Source organism: Oryctolagus cuniculus, chromosome 5 (assembly GCF_964237555.1).
Source record: "Oryctolagus cuniculus chromosome 5, mOryCun1.1, whole genome shotgun sequence".
Classification (NCBI taxonomy): domain Eukaryota; kingdom Metazoa; phylum Chordata; class Mammalia; order Lagomorpha; family Leporidae; genus Oryctolagus; species Oryctolagus cuniculus.
The window spans coordinates 29,959,660-29,982,320 of NC_091436.1; the positions used below are offsets into that span (position 1 = coordinate 29,959,660).

The following is a 22,661-nucleotide window of genomic DNA, read 5'->3' on the forward strand; positions in this document are numbered from 1 at the left end:
GTTGGAAGCATTCCCATTGAGATCCGGAATCCGACAAGGATACCCACTGTCAGCACTGGTATTCAATACAGTCCTAGAAAATTTTAGCCAGGGCCATTAGGCAAAATAAGAAATCAAAGGAATAAAAATTAAGATTTGTATTTGCAAATGGCATGATTTGCAGATGACATGATTCTAGATATAGGGGATCCAAAGGACTCCACTAAGAGACTATTGGAACTCATGGAAGAGCTTGGTAAAGTAGCTGGATATAAAGTCAATACATAAAAATCAACAGTGTTTGTATACACAGACAATGCTATGGCTGAGAAAGAACTTCAAAGATCAATCCTATTCACAGTAGCTACAAAAAATAAAAATAAAAAATCTTAGAGAATAAAATTTAACCAAGGATGTCAAAGATCTCTATAATGAGAATTACAAAATTAAAGAAACAGAAGAAGATACAAAAAAAAAAAATGGAAAAATCTTCCATGTCCATGGATTGGAAGAATCAGTATCATCAAAATGTCCATACTACCAAAAGCAATTTACAGAGTCAATGTGATACCAATTAAAATACCAAGGACATTCTTCTCAGATATAGAAAAAATGTTGTTGAAATTCATATGGAAACACAGGAGACTCCAAATAGCTAAAGCAATCTTATCCAACAAAAACATAGCCAGAGGCAGCACAATACCAGATGAGACATACTACAGGGTAGTTATAATCAAAACAGCCTGGTAATGGTAAAAAAAAAGATATAGATCAATGGAAAAGAATCACATTGCCAGAAATCAATCCAACCATCTACAACCAACTTATCTTTAATCAAGGAGCTAAAACCAATACCTGGAGCAAGAACAATCTCTTCAATAAATGGTGCTGGAAAAACTGGATCTCCATACGCAGAAGTATGAATGAAGACCCCTACCATACACCTTACACAAAAATCCACTCAAAATGGACTAAAGACCTAACTCTCTCACCAAATATCATCAAATTATTACAGAACACTGGGAAATCCTGCAAGACATTGGCATAGGCAAAGAGTTCTTGGAAAAGACCCAAGAGACACAGGCAGTCAAAGCCAAAATTAACAAATGGGATTACTTCAAATTGAGAAGCTTCTGCACTACAAAATAAACACTCAGCAAAGTGAAGAGACAACCAACAGAATGGGAAAAATTATTTGCAAACTATGCAACTGATAAAGGATTAATAACCAGAATCTACAAAGAGATCAAGAAACTCCACAACAAAAAAAAATAACCCAGTTAAAAATGGACAGATTCAAAGAGACATTTTTCATAAGAGGAAATCCAGAGGGCCAACAGACACAAGAAAAAATGTTGAGGATCACTAGCTACCAGGAAAATGCAAATCAAAATTACAATGAGGTTTCACCTCACCCCAGCTAGAATACCTTTCATACAGAAATCAACAAACAAATGCTGGTGAGGATGTAGGGGAAAAAGTACCCTAATCCAGTGTTGGTGGGAATGCCAACTGGTGCATCCACTGTGGAAGAAGACAGTATGCAGATACCTCAAAAATCTGAATATAGACCTACCATATGACCCAGCCATCCCACTCCTCAGAATTTATCCAAGGGAAATTAAATCGGCAAATAAAAGCTATCTGCACCCCCATGTTTATTGCAGTTCAATTCACAATAGCTAAGACATGGAATCAACTTAACCACCCATCAACAGAAGACTGGATAAAGAAATTATGAGATATGCACACTATGGGATACTACACAGCAGCTAAAAAATAAAATCCGGTCATTTGCAACAAAATGGAGGAATCTGAAAAAATTGTAGTTAGTGAAATAAGCCAGTCCCAAAAGGACAAATATCATATGTTCTCCCTGACCTGTGTGAATTAATAGAGCACCTAAAATGAAATCTGTAGAAGTGAAATTGACACTTTGAAAAGGGCTGACTTGAGCTGCCCTGGTCTTGACTGTTGAGGAAAAGTTTTGTTTTGTTTATTCATCTTTTTTTTCCATATTATTTGTTGAACTTTCTACTTAACAGAATTAATCATATGTGTATAAAGTGAACTAAAAATAGATCTTAGTAAAAAATAAGAGTGGAAATACGAGAGGGAGGAGGAATTTTGTAACTGTAAAACTGTATAGTTCTGCATACATTCCTATGGACTTACTTCTGAGGGTATTAACTTTTCAAAACAAATTGCATTAAGCTTGGTGGTAAAAAAAGCCATCTTAATTGTTAAATTGATCATATTAAGTGTTAAAATGAACATAGATAGGATTAAGTGTTAAAGTGAACATATAAATAGGATTAAGTGCCTGGTAATAATAATAGATAGAATTAAAAAGGAGAGAATCTTCCAACATGGGAAGGAGTACACACAGCAGACTCATAGAATGACAATCGCTTTAAGTAGCATTCTGACCTCAGAATCAACCCTTAAGGCTTCCTGTCTGGCTGAAAAGCCCGAGAGAACATTACAGGCATGGAAAGCCAAGACACTGTGGCAAAAAATATTCTACATGAAGGAGCTCTCTGAGTGAGATCCCATTGTAAATAAGTGGCCATCATAGAAAGAAGTACTTTTCTCTAAAGGGAGGAGAGAACTTCCACTTTGCTTGTGGCCTTGTTCAAATACTGATAGTTTGTAGACTCAAAAGGCTTCCACAACCTAGGCAGCTCATGTCAAGAGCCTCGGGTGGTCATTGTTAAATTAACAACAGGGGTCACTGTACACTAACTCCCCATGCAGGACCTCTGTCCTCAATGAATTGTATTTATAGTTAACTGTAAAACTAGTTCTTAAATTCTGTGTGTGTGTGTGTGCACGTGCGCAAGCAAATTGTTGAAATCCTTACTTAGTATAGAGTTGGTCTTCTGTGTACAAAGTTAATTTGAAATGAATCTTAATGGAGAATGGGATTGGCAAGGGGAGAGGGAGGAGGAGGAGGGGTGGAAGTGTGTGTGGGAGGGCTGCTATGGTGGGAAAAAAACTATATAAAGTTGTACTTAAGAAATTTGCATTCCTTAAAAAATAAATAAAAAAGAAAAATAATTATCTGTACCCTCATGTTTGCTGCAGTTCAATTCACAATGGCTAAGACATGGAATCAACCCAAATCTCCAGCAATTGAAAACTGGATAAAGAAATTATGGGATAAGTACACCATGACTACTACATAGGGGTAAAAAAAAAAAAGAAATTGAAGAGCCCACTAAAAAGTGGAAAGTCATCGCATGGTCATGGTTTTGAATAACTAATATTTTTAAATATCCATACTACTCAAAATAATCTATAGAGTCCGTGCAATCCCTGTCACGATACCAATGGATTTCTTAACAGAAAGAGAATGGAGAAAATATTTGCAAGCTGTTCAGCTGATGAGATTAAAGAACTCAACAGCCCTTCTTTCCCAAAAAATCCATTTAAAAAATTGGACAGATGATTGGAGTAGACATATCTCAAAAGAAGATACACAAATGATCAACAAGTATATGAAATCACCAGGAAAAGGGAAATAAAAACCATGATGGAATGACATCCCACCCCAGTTAGAATGGCTATTAACAAAAAGACAAAAAGAAAATGCTGGTGAGGATGTGGAGAAGGGGGAACTAATACACTGTTGATGGGAACGTAAATCCGTGCAGGAGCAGCGATTTCAACATAGATCTCCCACTTGGGTGGCAGGCACCTAACGACTAGAGCCATCACCTGCTGTCTCCCAGAATGCACATTAGCAGAGAGTTGGAATCAGTAGCAGAGCCCAGACTCAAACCCAGGCCTCTGATATGGAATGTGGGTATCCCAAATGGTGCCTTAATCACTGCACCAAATGCCCACCCATTATTTGTCGCACACATGGTCTGTATATAATGCCCATCCAGACATACCTAATGAGTTTAAAAGTACATCTGCATCCCACTTGGCAGTTGCCTTGTAAACCTACATTATATTTATATGTGCATTTATATGTAGTTAAATATTGGTGTTACCCATCATTTATTATCACTGGGACTTAAGGTCCCAGCTGTCAGACCTTTTGTGCTCATAAAACCACTGTCGGACATTATTCCCCTGGTTAGATGAAATATGCTCACTGCTCTGCGCAAATATATTCCTCTTGGTGATTCCTGGCAGTGGGTTGAGGGGTGAGTGACCGTCCATGCCGCAGAGGCCCCTGGCCTGTGCTGCCTGCAGTGGGTGGACATACCCTGGGTATTGAGAGCTGCAAAAGAGTCTTGGGGCTGAGCTCAGAGCTCTAAGACTCATATCAATTTCCCTGTTATCTGACCTTGGAGGAGCCATTTAGCTTTTCTATCTCTAGTTCTTCATCTATACAATATCTACCTTACAGGATTCTGAGGATGAAATGGACAATCAATGTGTACGAGAGCTGAAGAACACAACACAGTGCACACACGCTGCGTATGACTGTAGATCAGGGCCAACCTCTGCTCAGACCATAGCTCCCTCCACAGACAGTCAGTCACCTGTTCGCAGAAACACAGGCCCGAACATCATTGGTTAGACTCAGCCTTTGATCTTGGGCCTCAAGAAGGTAGATCAATGAGAGACCACGAGCCTCTGTCCATGGCCATTTCTTTACATGATGTCCTGGTATCGCATGGGAAAATCATGGAGCAGCACAGATTTGGTTTTGTTCTCAAGATGCTGCAGCCTCCACCCTTCTGACTCAATTGCTTTTCAAGCCAAGCCTTATTCAAAAGCAAAGTCTAGGGGTGGGTATCTGGCCTGGGGGTTGAGTTACCAGCTGACACAACTGCAGCCCATTGTGGATTAGCTGGGTTTGAGTGTCGGCTCAGGCTCCTAATGCCACCTTCTTGCTAATGCACACACCCTGGGAGGCAGTGGTGATGGCTGGTGTAGTTAGATCCCTGCTACCCACATGGGAGACCAGCCCTGAGTCTGCAGTTCCTGGCTTTAGCCTGGCCCAGCCCCAGCCACTGCAGGCATCTGGGGAGTGGCCCAGTGGATGGAAGCTGTCTGTCTCTGCTTCTCCAACAAACCAATGAGTAAAAAGAGAAATCTACCAGCTGGGTTCTCCTCAATTATATCTGTACTTGGTCTTCCCCCTAGGGGAAATTTCTAAGGAAGACCATGGACTGAAACTTCCCCGTCTGGAACACACAGAGGGAAGTTCCCATGGCATGATCTCAGCTCACCAGCTTAAGCAGCACCTCGAGATCCAGGTCGCTTGTGCCCAGAGCGGGTGTCGCGTCCCGAGCACCGTCTTCTGTGACACCTCTACCCTGAGGAAGAAAGGGAAGCTTTGATTACTTGGAGGGAAGCCCCAATCACAACTTGCCACACACAGTGAATTAAATGCTTGACAAAGATAATACCTCTCAAGTGATAGTTTACGCCCCCCCCCCCCAATTAGCTTCTAGTCTCTTTCACACTTGGTTATCCTTGAGAAACCAAATCCAAGGAAGCGGCCTTTCCCGAGAGGCAGGGGCTGCTCCCAGGCTCAGGGAGTCCCAGGCAGTCCTGGGAGCAGGCTACCCTCTGGGCTCTGCTCGGTCGCTCCTTGCTGGGGTGGGGGTGGGGGTGGGGGTTAATCAGGTTGCCTTCTGATCCAGCCACCAGAAATAGCGGCTCACAGCCCTTTGTCACATTCACCTAATGAACATGTGTTACTGACAGGTCACACACACCTTCTAGACCTGTTATTTCCACATTTACATACGGCTCATTCTTTCTTCACCTGACCTTGTTCGTGGCCTCCTGTGGCCTCCTAGGGGCTGGTGTTGTGGCATAGCAAGTAAAGCCACCACCTACAGCACCGGCACCCCATATAGGTAACAGTTTGTGTCCTGGCTGCTCCACTTCTGACCCAGCACCCTGCTAATGGCCTGGGCAAGCAGAAGTGGCCCACGTGTCTGACTTCCTGCCACCCAGGTGAGAGACCTAGACGAAGCTCCTGGCATCAGCCTCGCCCAGCCCTGGCCATTGTGGCCATTTGGAAAGTGAACCAGTTGATTGAAGATCATTCTCTCCCTCTCTCTCACTCTTTCAAATAAATTATCTTTCAATAAATAAATAAAATGCAAACTGCTCTTTGTGAATAGGAAATTGATTTGGCATAGAAAGTTTGTTTGACCCTAAATATGGCAAGCTCTCTCATTTTCCATTGTACATCCAGTTGCTAGAATTTTGGGAGCCTTGTATTTGGAATAATATGCTGTCCTTTACTGATTTTGTTATGGGGAAATAATTCAGAGGTGTAAACAAGAGCATTTTTATCATTGTTTGGGGCTGTTGGACCCTCACTTTGGCTCTGTCCAGGCACCACTTATAAGAGTGGCCATGAGAAATAAGCAGTGGTGTAGCGGGTAAAGCTGCTGCCTACAGTGTCGGCATCCCATATAGGCACCTGTTTGAGTCCCGGTTGCTCCACTTCTGATCCAGCTCTCTGCTATGGCCTGGGAAAGCAGTGGAGGATGGCCAAAGTCCTTGGGCCCCTACACCCATGTGGGAGACTTGCAAGAAGCTCCTAGCTTCGGATCAGTGCAGCTCCAGCCGTTGTGGCCAATTGCGGAGTGAACCAGCAATTGGAAGATCTCTGCCTTTCCTTCTCCCTGTGTAACTGACTTTCAAACAAATGGATAAATCTAAAAAAAAAAAAAAAAAAAAAAAAAGCCGGCGCCGTGGCTCACTTGGTTAATCCTCCGCCTGCAGCACCGGCATCCCATATGGGAGCCGGTTCTAGTCCCGGTTGCTCCTCTTCCAGTCCAGCTCTCTGCTGTGGCCTGGGAAGGCAGTGGAGGATGGCCCGAGTGCTTGGCTCCTGCACCCTCATGGGAGACCAGGAGGAAGCACCTGGCTCCTGGCTTCAGATCGGCGTAGCTCTGGCCGTAGCAGCCATTTGCGGGGTAAACCAATGGAAGGAAGACCTTTCTGTCTCTCTCTCTCACTGTCTAACTCTACCTGTCAAATAAATAAGAAAAAAAAAAAAGCAGCACACAGTGGGTGGGAGCTTGCCTGTAGGGAGGAGGACAGATAGGTGCTGCATTGTCCAGAGATGTCCTTATTGCTGAGGCTTTTCCCAGCAAACACTCTGCTGCCTGAATCAGAGGCCAGAAATAGTCGTGAAAACGATAGGCAGAGCTTAAGAAAGACATGGCTCTGGCTGAGACCCATGGCCATGGTTGCATGGAATCAGTGTAAACACTGCAGGCAGAGAAAGCAGGAGTAACTACTGATGGGGCAGCAAGAAGATAGTGATAGGTAGATAGGTTGACAGAGAGAGACAGGCATATAAGTATAGAGTATGGATTTGATACAAAGCCCTGTTACCTACAGCTTGGAACACTAGCAACCCACATCGGGAGCACCAGTTTGAGTCCTGGCTGCTCTGCTTCTGCCCCAGCTCCCTTAATGCATGAAGCACTTGGGTCCCCGCCACGCAAGTGGGAGACCTGGATGGAACAGCTGACTCCGGGCTTTGTTCTGGTCCAGCCCTGGCTACTGCAAACATTTGGGGGAGTGAACCAGCAAATAGAAGCTAGCTCGCTCGCTCTCTCTCTCTCTCAAATAAAAATGAGAATGCACTTTTTAAAATTAAAAGTTATTCCAGAGAAGCTGTTAACTTTCCACTCTACAGTTTTAAAAATAAACTATGGGGCTGGTGCTGTGGTGTAGCAGGTAAAGCTGCCACCTGCAATCCTGGCTGCTCCTCTTCTGATCCAGCTCTCTGCTATGGCCTGGAAAAGCAGTAGAAGATGCCCCAAGTCCTTGGGCCCCTGCACCTGCATGGGAGATCTGGAAGAAGCTCCTGGCTTTGGATCAGCACAGCTCTGGCCATTGCAACCATCTGGGGAGTGAACCAGCAGATGGAAGACCCCCCCCCTTCCCCTCACCCCCCTCTCTCTGCCTCTCATCCTCTCTGTAATTCTGCCTTTCAAATAAATAAATCTTAAAAAAAAAAACCCTAAGGTTTATTTAAGTTGTGATTTTTTTCATCCACAGGCTCCCAAATTTGTTTTATGGTCTTTGTGTACAAGCTCTTAAGCACTAAATGGTGAAAGAACCAAATGAAAATCTGACGCTTTTTTTTTTTTTTTTTTAAGATTTGAGGGACCAATGTTGTAGCATAGTGGGTAAAGCTACCGCCTGCAGCCCCAACATCCCAAATGGGTCCCAGTTCCTGTCCTGGCTGCTCCACTTCCAATCCAGCTCCCTGATAATGGCCAGGGAAAAGCAGCAGAAGATGCCCCAAGTGTTTGAGGCCCCGACACCCACATGGGAGACCCAGATGAAGCTCCTGGCTTCAGCTTGGCTCAGCTCTGGTCATGGCAGCCATCTGGTGAATGATCATCAGAAAGAAGATATCTGTCTCTTCTTCTCTCAATAATCTGCCTTTCAAATAAATAAATCTTTTAAAAATAAGAAGGTGACTTTCCTAGAGGCATAAAATGGTTTGAAAACGACATTCCTCCCTATATAGCTCTTTCAAGGACAATACGATTCTCACCATTTTCTGCATCCTGATTAAGTCATGGACCTAAGAATGTATAGATCCTAAATATAGCACTGGAAAAATTATTTTCACCTGAAGAACTAGCTTCCAACCCACATTTTTTTCTTTCTTAAATTTGGATCTCAACTTTGAAAAAAGAACCATTCTTAGCTCCACACACTCTCCCCTACCGCCCAAAGTGTCCTAGGATGCATCTGTATCACCTCAGGACTCAACACAAAAAGTAGCCAAGCAAAATGCAGATCTCCAATCCTTTCCCCACAACCAAGTGGTGTCTCTCAAATCAACTTGGTGTAATCAATGCGTTTTTAAATTTTTATTTCTTTGTTTGGGAGTCAGGGGGTTGGGAGAGTCAGGGGAGAGGGGGGAGAGAGAGAGAGAGAGAGAGGCCATCAGCTGGCTCACTCAGCAATACCCACAATGGCCTGAACTGAGCTGGGCCATGGCTGAGATCTAGGAACCCCATCCAGGTCTCCTACATGATTGACAAGCATCCAGCCACTCATGGCATCCCTTGCTACCTTCAGGAGGCTGGAGTCAGGAGCCAACAAACCCAGGTGCTCCAGAGTAGGATACATGTGTCTTAGTTAGGGTCCTAACTGCTCATCCACATACCCACCCCGGTTTATGTTTTTAAGTGGCTTACATGTTGCTCATACTATTGCAACCACAAAACACTTTTTGAAAAACATAATAGTACATAAAATAAAGTTCTTATTGACAACCTGACTTTCCAGGTAGACTAACATTGTTGTTTGCATATTCACAGCGTGTGTCTAACTATAGTGAAGCTATGGTATAAAAATGCAGCAGCAACTTTACCTTCATCAATAAACTGAACATTACCTTTGGGTCACACTTTGTCAATATGACATTTCCTTCAGAATCTTTGTTCTTCTTATTACATTCCTTTAGCAAAAAACAGGACAAAAATTCCAAAGGGTTGTCCTGAAAATACACCCCACCACCAAAAATTTTTTCTGAAAACATTCCTCTGAAATACAGATCATCAAAAGCGCAGCAGAAAACAGGACACATTTTTAGTACCATTTCCCACTTCCCACCTAATTAATTTACAAATCCAGCGAAGTATCTCTAATTCAGTTAGAATCAACGAAGGGGGCTGTCACCTTAAGCATATATGCCACTTACCATATGTATTCCTGGTCCTCAACTTTTTGTCACAACCCAGTTAAGATGCTGCCATGATTCAGTTGTGGTTTGTGCCCCCAAAAGTCCTAGTGCTAAAAGCTTGGTCCCCAGTGTGGTCATGTTAAGAGGTGGACATAAAGAGAGGTCACTGGGGCTGTCCTTGAAAGGGGTGCAGGCAGTTCTCATGGGTCTGCCAAGTTAGTTCTCATGAGCAGGTTGTACAGAAAGGGTAGGTCTGGCCCCAGCCATTCTCTGGCTTCCTGTCTCAGTGTGGTCTTTCCCTCTCTCATGTTCACTGGCTGCTGTGGTGCCATTGACATTGCCTTGAGATGATGCATTGGCGGCAGCGGGAGGGGGGCATCTTTGCCAGAGCTAGGGCTATGCTGCTTGGACTTTCAGCCTCCAAAACCATGCTCTAAATATACCTCTTTTATTTAATAAGATAGTGAAGACTGGGTACTTATAAAGCAATGAGAAACAGGCCAATACAGAGGCCCGAGTCTCATGAGAGGGTCTTCCAAGATCCTCAGAAATAAAACGTCTTACATCAACCTCTTGGCCACACAACAAGAGGGGATCAGAGGGATGGTATCTTTCAGGAGGAAGAAGTGGGTCTGGGAGAGGGGCTACACAGCAGAATTCCTGGGAAAAACACACTGAGGCTCCCGACTTGGCTCCCTCCCAGGTTTCAATGGGTTGAGCACCATCAAAATTATATCTTACTTTTTTTTTAATTAGGTGAGGATAACTACACTGAGCCTACACCAAACATGGTTGGTAACTCTTGAGCGTTTTTGGGAGAAAGCGCAGAGTCAGCGCTGTGACTAGCCCTGCTCATTTTATCAGCAAAGCTTGCCAAGGCTGCCCAGCCCTTTGGCTCGAAGGCTGGTGAGAAACAGCAATTTATGGCTCACCGTGACATCCCAGACTCCACATAGTACAGCTAAGCCTGCAGATGTCTGGTGCTGGCCCAAGAAACCAGGCTAAAACTGGAACAAATATACAGCAATAAGGAGAGAAAGAGTGTGTGTATGTGTGTATAGACATGCACACACACTCACACGCGCGAGCACACACACACACACACACACAAACACATCAAATTAACCCACAAATTGAATCACTACAGGGAAAGAGGGGTTTGAGAATTTTTACTTGGTAAACTAAAGGCCTCAAAGTGTTACCCTTTGGATAATAGTTTGGGTATGCCCCCAGAGCCCATGCACTAGGGGCTTTCTCTCCATGGTCTAACACCAATGGTTAATGGTTTAGGGCAGAGATTTCATTGAACATGGCATGTAAGAGGTGGGCCCAGTGGGAGGGCTTGAGGTCACTGGGCTGTGTCCTCAGTAGGTGGTTCTTGGGAGAGGGTTGGTTGTAAGCTAGCTGGGACTAGCTGCCACATCTGCTTCCTGGTTCACCATGTGGTCAGTCCTCCACCTTCCAGCCTCCCCCAGTGCCTAAGGGAGCAGCCAGAGCTGACGGGGATCCTCTAAAATCCTAAGCCCCAATAAACCTTCTTCCTAAGTGGTTCCTCTCGGGTATTTTAGTTGGAGTAACGACAATCTAATAAGTGAAATACCGAGTAGGTTAACATTCCCAAGTTGCCCAAAAGGAAGAGCTGAAGACCTCATTTTCCTACACCTTTCTGCCATCTTTGGGGACAGGAGAGTCGATCTGTTGACTGGCCTCTCTGCTGTTTGCTGAACCTCTGGGACAGCATCGAAGATTCATTTCTGATGAAAATGGCTCACTGGGTTTCTCCACCACCTGGCCCCAGCCAAAGTGCCGATCTTCTTTCTGTAATTTTGTGGTCTTCACCCTTTCTCTTTCATCTAGCCTCTTTTCTGGTATGACACTGCTTTTTTCCCCCTCCTCAAAGCAGTCACTTCTTACGGTTGAATAATGTTTACATAAGAAAATGGACCCCCAGATGTGTTTTTAAAGAAGGCACGTCCAACCGACAACAGAAAACAATGCACAATGTAGTGAACTCTAAATCACCTAGATTTTCCTACTTGTGTATTTTATGAATTTGATATGAGGCTATTTCAAAAAATTCATGGAAAAGTGAAATAAAAAGACAAATTTATCTTGGTGCAAAACATTTTTTAAATCTATAGTTTTTAAAGAATACACATTTTTCATGAATGCTTTGAAGACCCCCTCATAGTATATCTTTGGTCCAGAGTCTGTTAGTGGCTGTTTTTATAAATAGGTTAAGTTTCTGTGAGAAAGTATACTCCCCCAGGAACAAACTGGTTAAAAACATTTATTTAATGTTAGGGTTTTCACAGTTTGCTTTCTCCAAAGAAACACTTACAGAATCTGCTTTCGACAATTCCACCAATCCCTCTGCCAGAGCTCTTGCAACTTCTTGGTTATTCACAATGTTGGTCAGACCCGCAGTGTCAGACAGAAACTGCCCTGTGAACACAGGGCCACAGGCCTGGGAATTAGTTTAGTAAGAGGTGCTACTGAAAAGCAAACAACTCAGTCCTCACTGCTGCTTTTCAGTGGACAAAAATGCAAAGAATAGGAGTAAGACTTCTATTCAGCTATGAGGGTTTCTACTATGAGAAAACCCAACATGGGATAATGCAATATAAATAGGCAACATGAATAAAGTACTCACCCTACAAAAGTGAGACTGAATGACATCTGTAAATTGGACAATAAAGAGGGAACACATGACACATTACCCTTTAAGTGTAAAGGTTAGATTGTCAATCCCACCAAAATTCCCTCTATACCATCCTTTATCTCTGTTCTCAAAAACATAAACGTTGGGCCTGGAAGGAAAGCCACCACCTGTGATGCTGACATCTATATCCAGCTGTCTGCTAATAGCCTGAGAAAAGAAGACGACGGCCCAAGTACATGGGCACCTGCCACCCATGTGGGAGACTTGGAAGAAGCTCCTGGCTTTGGCCTGGCCCAGTGCTGGACATTGCATTGCAAACATCTGAGGAGTGAACCCTTCGATGGAAGATTCTCTCTTACTCTTTCAAATAAGCAAATCTTTTAAAAAGTCAACATTTTAAGTCCACAGGACATACATTACAACATGCATACACCAACACCTTCTGACTTTTTACATAGTGCTGTATAGCACGCATTTGTCTACAATCACTGGTCTTCCATGAACTTTTCATCGCCTACTTACATCATAGGAAAATCCCTCTATCTTTGTAAGTTTACCCTTCTACTTTTCTCTAGTCCTTGATATTTATGAAAGAACCAGGAGAAATTATTTCTCCCTGTTTATAGCATTGTAACTATTTTCCAATATTGGTTGAACATCTCCTAAAGGGAAAAATAAAACCAACCAAGAAGATAAATCCCTGTTAGGGAGGCATTTGTGTAAAGACAGGCAAGATGCCTGCGTGCACACTTGTGTGTGCTGCTCTAATGTGGAGTCTGTAGAGAGACATTACAGGCGGCGGCCAGGCAGTGGAACTGAGGGGAGATAAAGACACACAATGCCTGAGGAGATAGGGTACCTTAGTCAGATGGGAGATACTAGGGGAACAATGAAGAGGGGATTACAGATGGGCAGAAAATTCCCTGTGTACCTGGGTGGTGAGGGATTCTTCGTTTTAAAGAACAGACTGCTTTAAGTGAATATCTGAAGCAGAGACACTGCATTGTTTCCAAAATGTTCTCAAGTGAGAAATGCAATCTTGGGAATAGGGTGTGTGAATGGGGTGGGGCCGGGGTCAGGGAATCAGTGGTGTCCAACAGACTCAGCAAAGAACTGCGGAGCCCATCACCAAATGATGGCGTTTAGATGGAAAATTAACAGAACATCAATGGCAGAGCACTTTGGAGAAGGAGTGCTGTGGCATATGCTTTACTTTTGAAGCAAATTGTACTGAGAAAAGGACAATGCTCTCTGGCTGAGCTGACAGCAGATTCTGTCTAAGCGTACCGTTGACTGACATAGGGATTAATAAGATAGCAAAAGCTGTTACTTTAATTTTTCTGAGAGGCAGAAAGACAGAGGTGGGGGAGCCTCCCATCTACTGGTTCACTCCCCAGAGAGCTGCAATAGCCAGGGCTGGGCCAAAGCCAGAAGCCAAAATCCCAATCCAGATCTCCCACGTGGGTGGTGGGGACTCCATTACTCGCACCGTCACTGGTTACTTTCCATGGTCTGCGTTAGCAGGAATCTGGAGTGAGGAGCCAGCCCTGGAGAGAGAACTAGGAAGTCTGATGTGGGACTCGGGTGCTTAAATTGCTTACTGTCTAGGTGGGCAGGTAGCCTAGCAGTTAAGACAGGGATTAAAGGAATAAAAAACAGCTTTGGCCTTTGAACATGAATATGCTTATTCGAGTGGATATTCATTATATTTCACAGGAAATGGAAATGTGAAAAACAGAGGATCAAGTTTTGCTGATGATGAACATTAGCTGAGTGTTACTTTTTCAAGTGTAGGCCGATACCTCAAAATTAACCTGCCACAGACGGAGGGGTTGAGAGTTCTCACCTATCATCCGGCCACTGATGCTCTTCCGCAGCTCCTGGAAGAGAGGACGTAACTGCTTCCTCACCGCTGTCAGGGTGTCTTCCAGGAAGTCCGTGATGCGGGACCACATGCGCAGCTTGACTTCGTTGAAGTAGATGGCAGGCGGTGGCCTTTCCCACAGCGCTCCCAGCCAGTCACTGAGAACTGACATCATTGCCTCCTCTTAGCATTGCACACTTGTACTCCAATGCAAGAACTGTACTTCTTAAAGCACAATGAAAGCCCAGTATTTATTGCAGGTTCATCATCCTTTCTCGCTGGAGGACTAAAATAAATCCCCATGGTATGCATTCGAAGGTAAAATTAGAAACTTCGAAAGGACATATTGAGGGGTCGGCACTGTGGCATAGCGAGTTAAGCCACTGCCTGCAGTGCTGGCATCCCATATGGGCACCCGTTTGAGCCCCAGCTGCTCCACTTCTGATCCAGCTCTCTGCTGTGGCCTGGGAAAGCAGTAGAAGATGGCCCAAGTCCTTGGAAACCTGCACCTGCGTGGGAGACCAGGAAGAAGCTCCTGGCTCCGGATTGGCTCAGCTCCAGCCATTGCAGCCAACTGGGAAGTGAACCAGTGGATGGAAGACTGACTCTCTCTCTCTCTCTCTCTCTCTCTCTCTCTCTCTTATTGAACCTTTCACATGGCTATCTACCCTTAGACAAGGTAGATAAACCATGTTTAAAATCAAATATTAAATACTTCTTGTGTTTGTACTGGGAAAGCAGAGTAATCATCTAGGTAAGAATGTACTGCTTTATCTTTTCAAAAATTATTTCAGAGGCAACGAGAGACAGGACAGAGACAGTGACACAGCAGGAGTTCCCATTTGCTGGCTCACTCCCCAAATGCCTGCAATGGCCAAGGCTGGGCTGGGTCTGAAGTCCATAGCAAAAACTCACTCCAGGTCTCCCTCATGGGTGGCAAGAACCCAAGTACTTGAGCCATCATCTCTGCCTCTCAGGGTGAGCACTAGATAGAAGCCAGTGTTAAAAATCAGTACCAGGTATGGAACTCAAGTATTCTGACATGAGATGCAGGTGTCAGGTGTCTTAAACTTGCACCCTTGCTTTATCCTTTTATTCTAAAAAGTGAAAAAAACTTAAAAGTCCCCATATAGAGGGGGAAAGAACCAGTGTATTAACTGCTTTTGTCTTTTAGTGGTTGTGGAGTGGGCATGTGCTAGAGCTTGGGATCAGTTCCAGGTGTACTTACTGTGTTGGTAAGAGCCAGTTGCAATCCCAGTGGGGGCAGTAAAGAAGGTACCAGTCAGCTGAGACAGCTGAGCAAGAACTTCAGTGCCTGCCTCTGCACAGTCAAAAAATACTTGCATTAGTTCACTCACAAGGTTGGCCATGGAACAGGTCAATGGCACACAAGAGTACTAAGCAGCTGGCCAAGAAAGGTCACTGCTAGTTGTCATCTTCAATTCAAATTGCTCAACTCAACAGCTCATAAACACATTACAGTTCATCTCTGCTACAGAAGTGCTACTATGAAGACTATGTAACAGGGTAGGGGAAGAGGGCATGGAGTTGGACTTGGTGGCTATTTTCAAATACAGAATACTCAGCCCAAAGGCAGAGAAAAATCTACATTGATTTTCCAAAATAGCTTAACTCAAAGTTGTCTTTCTTGTAGAAGACAGATTTAAAACAGTGAAACAGGATGGAATTAATGGCAAACATATAATGCGGCACTAATTTCACCCCTTCCTCAATGACATAGCAAATAGATTGAATACCCGAATTGAATACATAGATTGAACTACTAGGAGTGAAACTAGTGCCATCACTAGCCATCAGGAAAATGCTAATCAAAACCACAATGAAAGCCGGCGCCGTGGCTCAATAGGCTAATCCTCCACCTTGCGGCGCCGGCACACCGGGTTCTAGTCCCGGTTGGGGCGCCGGATTCTGTCCCGGTTGCCCCTCTTCCAGGCCAGCTCTCTGCTATGGCCAGGGAGTGCAGTGGAGGATGGCCCAGGTGCTTGGGCCCTGCACCCCATGGGAGACCAGGAAAAGCACCTGGATCCTGGCTCCTGCCATCGGATCAGCGCGGTGCGCCGGCTGCAGCGGCGGCCATTGGAGGGTGATCCAACGGCAAAAGGAAGACCTTTCTCTCTGTCTCTCTCTCTCACTGTCCACTCTGCCTGTCAAAAAAAAAAAAAAAAAAAAAAAAAAAAAACCACAATGAGGTTTCACGTCACCCCAGTTAGAATGGTTTCATACAGAAATCAACAAACAAATGCTGGTGAGGAAGTGGGGGAAAAGGACCCTAATCCACTGTTAGTGGGAATGTAAACTGGTAAAGCCACTATGGAAGATAGTTTGGCGATACCTCAGAAATCTGAATATAGACCTACCATGTGACCCAGCCATCCCACTCCTGGGAATTTACCCAAGAGAAATGAAATCAGCATATGAAAGAATTATCTGAACCCCTGTGTTTATTTCAGCTCAGTTCACGATAGCTAAGACATGGAATCAACCCAAATACCCGTCCAACTGAAGACTGGATAAAGAAATTATGGGATATGTACACTATGGAATACTTACGCAGCTATAAAAAATGAAATCCAGTCATTTGCAATGAGGAGGATGGATCTGGCAAACATTGTACTTAGTGAAATAAGCCAGTCCCAAAGGGACTAATACCATATGTTCTACCTGCCCTGTGATGATAGAGCACCTAAAAGGAAATCTGTAAAATTGAAATTGACACTTTGAGAAGGGATGACTTGAACAGCTCTTGTCTAGACTGTTGAGGAACAGTTTTTTTTTCTTATACTATTTGTTGAATTCTTTACTTAACAGAGTTAATTATATGTGTCTAAATTTAATTGAAAATAGGTCTTAGTAAAAAAATACGAGTGAGAATAAGACAGGGAAGAGGAACAGGGGTGGGAGTGGGGATGGATATGGGTGGGAGGGTGGGCACAGCAGGAAGAATCACCATGTTCCTAAAATTGTAATTATGAAGTATATGAAGTATGTACTTTCCTATGGAAATACTTCTAAGAATACAGTTCAAAAACTTGTCAGGGAACCCAAACCCCTTAAGTTGGGTGGTAAAAATACCATCTTAAGTGTCAAAATGATCATATAAATTGGATTAAGTGTCTGGTAATAATAATATAAAGAATTAAAAAGGACTGAATGCTCCATATGGGAAGCAGTCCGCACAGCAGACTCATAGAATGACAGTTGCTTTAAGTAGCACTCTGACCTCAGAAACAGCTTTTAAGGCATTCTGGTTTGGCTGAAAAGCCCAGAGGAGCCTTTCAGGCATGGAAAGCCAAGACACTGTTGCCAAAAAAAAAAAAAGTCTACATGAAGGACCTTTGTGGGTGAGACCCCAGTGGAAAAAAGTGATCAAAGAAGGAGGTAACTTTTCTCTGAAGAGAGGAGAGAATTTCTACTTTGCTTGTGGCCTAATCTAAATACTGAAGGAGTTTGTGGATTCAAAAGGCTTCCATAAGGCCCCCTCCATGCTGCTCTGGCTGGAGGTCTTTGACTCTAACAAATCTTTGTAAATCACACACAAAAATAACAACACACTTCCATAGCCTAGACAGCTCATATCAAGAGCCTCAGGTGAACACTGGTGTCATATAAAGGAGTGTTAATTGTTAAATTAACATCAAGAGTCACTATGCACTAACTTCTCATTCAGGACCTCTGTCCTCAAAGAGTTGTATTATAATTATGTCTAAGTGCTCACAAAAGATGTATCATTCTTGGGTGCTTCTTTAAAGTTAATTAAGTTTCTAAAAAAAAAAAAGTGAAATTAACTTCAAGATGTAATGACTTTAACAGCCCTTGTCTCAACTGTCGAGGAACAGTTTGTGTGTGCACGCATGCAAGTTGTTGAACTCTTTAGTTAGTTTAGAGTTGGTCTTCTGTGTATAAAGTTAATTGAAAACAGATCTTAGTGGAGAATGGTACTGTGAATGTGAGAGGGAGAACAAGGAGGGGTGGGAATATGGGTTGGAGGATGGGTATGGGGGAAGAATCACTATATTACTAAAGTTGTACTTGCAAAATGCATGAAGTTTGTATTATTTAAATGAAAGTTCTTTGGAAAAAAATAAATGGATAACAAATTAAAATACGAAACTTGGCTGTAACTCCTTTAGAAAAAAGTAAGAAGGGGCCAGCACTCTGGCGCAGCGGGTTAATGCCTTGGTCTGAAGCACAGGCATCCCATATGGGCGCCAGTTCTAATCCTGGCTGCTCTACTTCCAATCCAGCTCTCTGTTATAGCCTGGGAAAGCGGTAGAAGATGGCCCAAGTCCTTGGGACCCTGCACCTGCGTGGGAGACCCGGAAGAAGCTCCTGGTTCCTGGCTCCGCTCCGGCCATTGCAGCCAACTGGGGAGTGAATCAGTGGATGGAAAACCTCTCTCTATCTCTCCTTCTCTCTCTGTATAACTCTGACTTTCAAATAAATAAATCTTTATAAAATATTTGAAATTAGTTATTAGATATGATACCAACAGCATGATCAAGAAGAAAATCCTGATAAGTTTGACTTCATGAAAATTAAGAACTCTATTTTTCTGAACAAAGTGGTCAGAGAAAGAAAATATCAAACTCTAAAGAGAGACAAAGGAAGATAGATAAATGACAAATGGGTGCATGAGAAGATGCCCGGCACTGCTGGTCGTTAGGAAAATGCAAACAAAGCACATGAGAGACTGCCATCACCCACATGAAGGGCTAAAATTAGGAGACTCACCACACCAAGTGTTGGAGTGCTGGCAGCTTTATTCATAAAAGCCAGAAACTATAATGTACCCAAATATCTATCAACAGGTGAATGGATGGATAAAATGTTGACCTATCGGCACATGCAAGGATTCCCAGCAGTAAAAAGGAATGTTTCTGATACACAAATCAAATAGATGAGGCTGATATCATTCTGACTGCAGAAGGCAGGCAAAAAAGGAATTCCATGTATAGGAAAATGCACAAGATGTAAACACAGTGAGAGAGAGTGGAACAGTGGTGGCCTCAGGATGAAAGAGGGGAGAAGCAGGACAGAGAAACTGTAAGGTGCCGTGACAAGGCTTTGGGGGTGACAAATATGTTCACTTTCTTGTTTTATGGTTTCTCAAGATACACACACCTATGCCAAAACTCGTCCACTCTAAGATGTATGGTTTACTGTCTGCCAATTACACCTCATTAAGCTGTTTAAAATTGTTAAACGATGACCAAAAAACCCCACAAGTTTTAGATTTTTGATTCCTGTGGTAACAAAGTAAACAACGGTATTGTTGCAGAGGAATCCTGAGGAAACAATAGGTTTGGTTTTGGGGAGAGAGTTTGTTCCAGGTGTGTCAAGATGTCTATTAGACACTCAAACTAAGCATCCTAGTGAGGAGTTACACAAAGAGGCCGCAGCTCAGACGTCAGAGGTGGGGGCAGAGATGTGGGAGTCCTCGGCCTACAGGCAGAATTCAGAGTCACGGGACGTGTTCAGAAGGTCCAGGGCACCGTGTGTGTGTGGGAAAGGAGAGGGTCCCCGACAAGGGCATCCAAGGGCCTCACGGAGAAAGAGGGGACAGCAGAGGTTTCTTTGGAAGGTCCCTGGGATAGGTAACCAGAGAGGAGGAACGTGCATCTGCATCAACACCACGCAAGACCTCAAACAAGGTCAAGAGACAGGACGAAGATACACTGGATTTGGGCACTGGGGAGTCACATCCAGTCTTCCCAAAGGGCTTTCGGAGGAGATAGAGAGACCACTTGGAGCACCTTGAAGACAGAATGGGCAGTGAGGAAGGCAGAGGCCACCAGGACAGAGCAGAGGTTCTCCAAAGTGTGGTCAGTGACCAGCCGCCTTAGCATCACCTGGGAACTCCCCAGGAATAAGGATTCTCCAAGCCCCTCCCCAGATTAAAGCAACCAGAAACTCTCGGGAGAGGAGCAGCAAGATGTGCTGTAACAACACACAGCCCCCCACAGAACCCCAAAATGACCAAAGCCTCAAATCACTGGCCTGATCAACTTGGAATGTGATAAGGGAAAAATTCAGTTTTGTTGTTGTTGTTGTTAAAGACAGGTGATCCTACAGATGCGCCTGATTTTATAGAAATGGTCTAACTGGGAGAGGCTAGAAGCCACTCAGCTGCACACTTTAAATATGCGCAGTCTGCTGTGTGTCAACTACAACTCAAAGCTGCATAAACAATTTTAAATAATGACCCCCCAAATTAGGTGAGTCTTAGAGTTTTAGCTTATGCCACAGAGAGGCTTTGAGTGTAGTTTTGAGTGACAAGTGATGGGAAACAGAACCAAGTGGAGCAGTTGAGCTCTGAGCAGGAGTAACTCTTCCATCTAACAGAAGGGAACACAAAAGGACAGCAATGGGATGGGTGGTGGAACTGGTGGCGAGAGGAAAACTAGGGAGTTCCTCAATGATTGCATTTTAAGAAAATAAGAGATGAGGTCAAAAACTATGAGGTTATTGGAAGATTGACTGACTAAGAAGGGATGAAACTGTCAGCTCGAAGAGCAGGAGCGAATCTGCCCAGGCAGTGGGGTACACTTGCTCATCAGTGTTGCAAGCCCAGCAGCTGTCACTGGGCGCCATCAAGTTCCACTTAAGACAATAGTGCCCCTTCCCATCCTGTTCTTTTCTTTCCCTTGATTGAAGCCTGCCAGGGACATGCTTTGTCTGTATTGAATGTTCATGTAAAACCTGAGCATTAAGACAGACTTGAAAACTCACAGTTCTCTAAGGAATGGACAATAAGCAATGGCTTGGGAAATGGCAGATTTCACACTCCCTTCTCTACTGCTCTGCTTGGGCAAAATGCCCTGGGCCATGAATGCAGAGTTTTTATTGGACAGATATAAAAGGAGTGAATTTGATTTCATGTTTCTGAAGTTCTTCGAGCACTGAAATCAACTTTGAATCGTAGGGGCTGATTGGAAACAGGCAGGCACTTAAAGCTACACCAGCAACCACAGGGATCCTCAACCACATGTTTGTGGACAAGGCATTGTTTTTAATATTGTCTAAGTATTTACATTACTATTTGACATTTATGTTATTTTGATATTCACATGTCGTTATGGTCAGGTAAGATACTGTTATCCTAACTTTCATAAGAGCAACTGGAAGTCCACTCATACGCCTAAGGTCGCACAGCTAAAAAGTGGCAGGAGGGGACCCAGGTCCGGGTCTTTGGTTCATGTTCACTCCACTCAGAACACAGCAATATTCACAGAAGTAAATATCATAACGTGGGCATGACCACTCTCTCTAGTGACTTCATAGCTGACCTGATGCTCCAAGTGGCACAAACAAGTCTACGTGTCCTCCTTCTTCTTCAGTGGCCACATAGCTTCCTAATTTCTCCCAGAAGTCTCTCACTTCAGGCTTCAGTAGATTCTTAATGCCAATTTTACAGCCTGAGGGGGTGGGGAATCAAAATGGCTTATTAGTTTCTAACAGTACCCTGACCATAAACTCTAAGCAGTTCATCCAAATGTACCACAAATTCAACAGTCAACATGGACCTGCAAGACCAAGTTCTCCATGGCACCTCTGCTTTGTGCTGGACCACTCTGGGGCCACTGGGCACCCCCACAGCTATTGTCTCCCTCATGTTCTTAGATTAATTGAGTGTTGTGCACTTGGGCTTAAGATATTGTGTCTTTGCCCACACCATGCAGTGCTGTGAGTTACCAGGCTCTTGTAGGATTTAAGGTGGATGCTCGGTCACCTTCTAGAATTTTGCAAATGGAGTTTCCAAGTAGAAGGAGTTTTCCCACAATTGTGGATCAAAACAATAAGGAGTTTGGAGCAAGTAAGGCTCCCAGTGATGGCAACTTCAGCTGAAACACCCCTGGGCCCGCACTTCATGTGCCAATCCCACCAAGCTGTGTGTCTGGACTTATCTCTAAAGGAGGCATAGGCAATGAAATGTAAACAAGGTCAGGTACAAAGACCCTGATGCTTGGTTCCCTCCCTTTGAGAGCCCTACATATAAAGTGGAAAGACCTCTGGGAGTGATGGGTTAAGAGATTTCATTCTGGTGTCAGTGTTTGGGAGAACACTGTATATTGTAAAGAGAAATCAGGTTTATCAGAGTTATTACTGTTACTACTGCATAAGGAAGAGTTTGGAAATCTTCCTCATCTGGTAAACAAGCAGGCTGTAATAGGAAAACTAACAGGCTCTCCATATGAGCTGAACTTACTACCATGGGATAAACTTGCAATTTTCACCTCCCCACTATGTAGAGAAAAGATAAGCAATTCATTCTAACTTCAAACCTCAAATAAACAGCATCTGTGCCTTCTTTTGGAGGGATATGTAAAATTGAACACAGAACACAATTTGCTCCAGGCTCAGTTGAACGAAACAAGAAAAGCCAAAAATAAGATAAAACTTTATTTAAAAAATGCATGTGAGGGGCCAGCCTGTGGTGTAGCAGGTAAGGCTGCCGCCTGCAGTGCCGGCATCCCATATGGGCACCAGTTCGA

The 22,661-nt window shown here is 43.8% G+C and overlaps 1 protein-coding gene across 10 annotated transcripts in view; it reads right to left on the reverse strand.

Moving 5' to 3' along the window:
* Window positions 1-22,661, reverse strand: part of ECT2L (epithelial cell transforming 2 like) — a 135,867-nt gene that overhangs the window by 32,264 nt on the left and 80,942 nt on the right. For 7 of the 10 annotated variants that reach the window (XM_070073501.1, XM_070073502.1, XM_070073508.1 and 4 more), the window contains exons 9-14: window positions 21,456-21,584; window positions 15,377-15,469; window positions 14,131-14,313; window positions 11,964-12,067; window positions 9,335-9,436; window positions 5,172-5,258 (exon numbers count right to left, since the gene is read on the reverse strand). In XM_070073501.1, the coding sequence (XP_069929602.1) occupies window positions 5,172-5,258; window positions 9,335-9,436; window positions 11,964-12,067; window positions 14,131-14,313; window positions 15,377-15,469; window positions 21,456-21,584 (698 nt within the window). The remainder of the gene's footprint in view (window positions 1-5,171; window positions 5,259-9,334; window positions 9,437-11,963; window positions 12,068-14,130; window positions 14,314-15,376; window positions 15,470-21,455; window positions 21,585-22,661) is intronic. The other 3 variants (XM_070073505.1, XM_070073507.1, XM_070073504.1) reach the window with 1 other exon arrangement.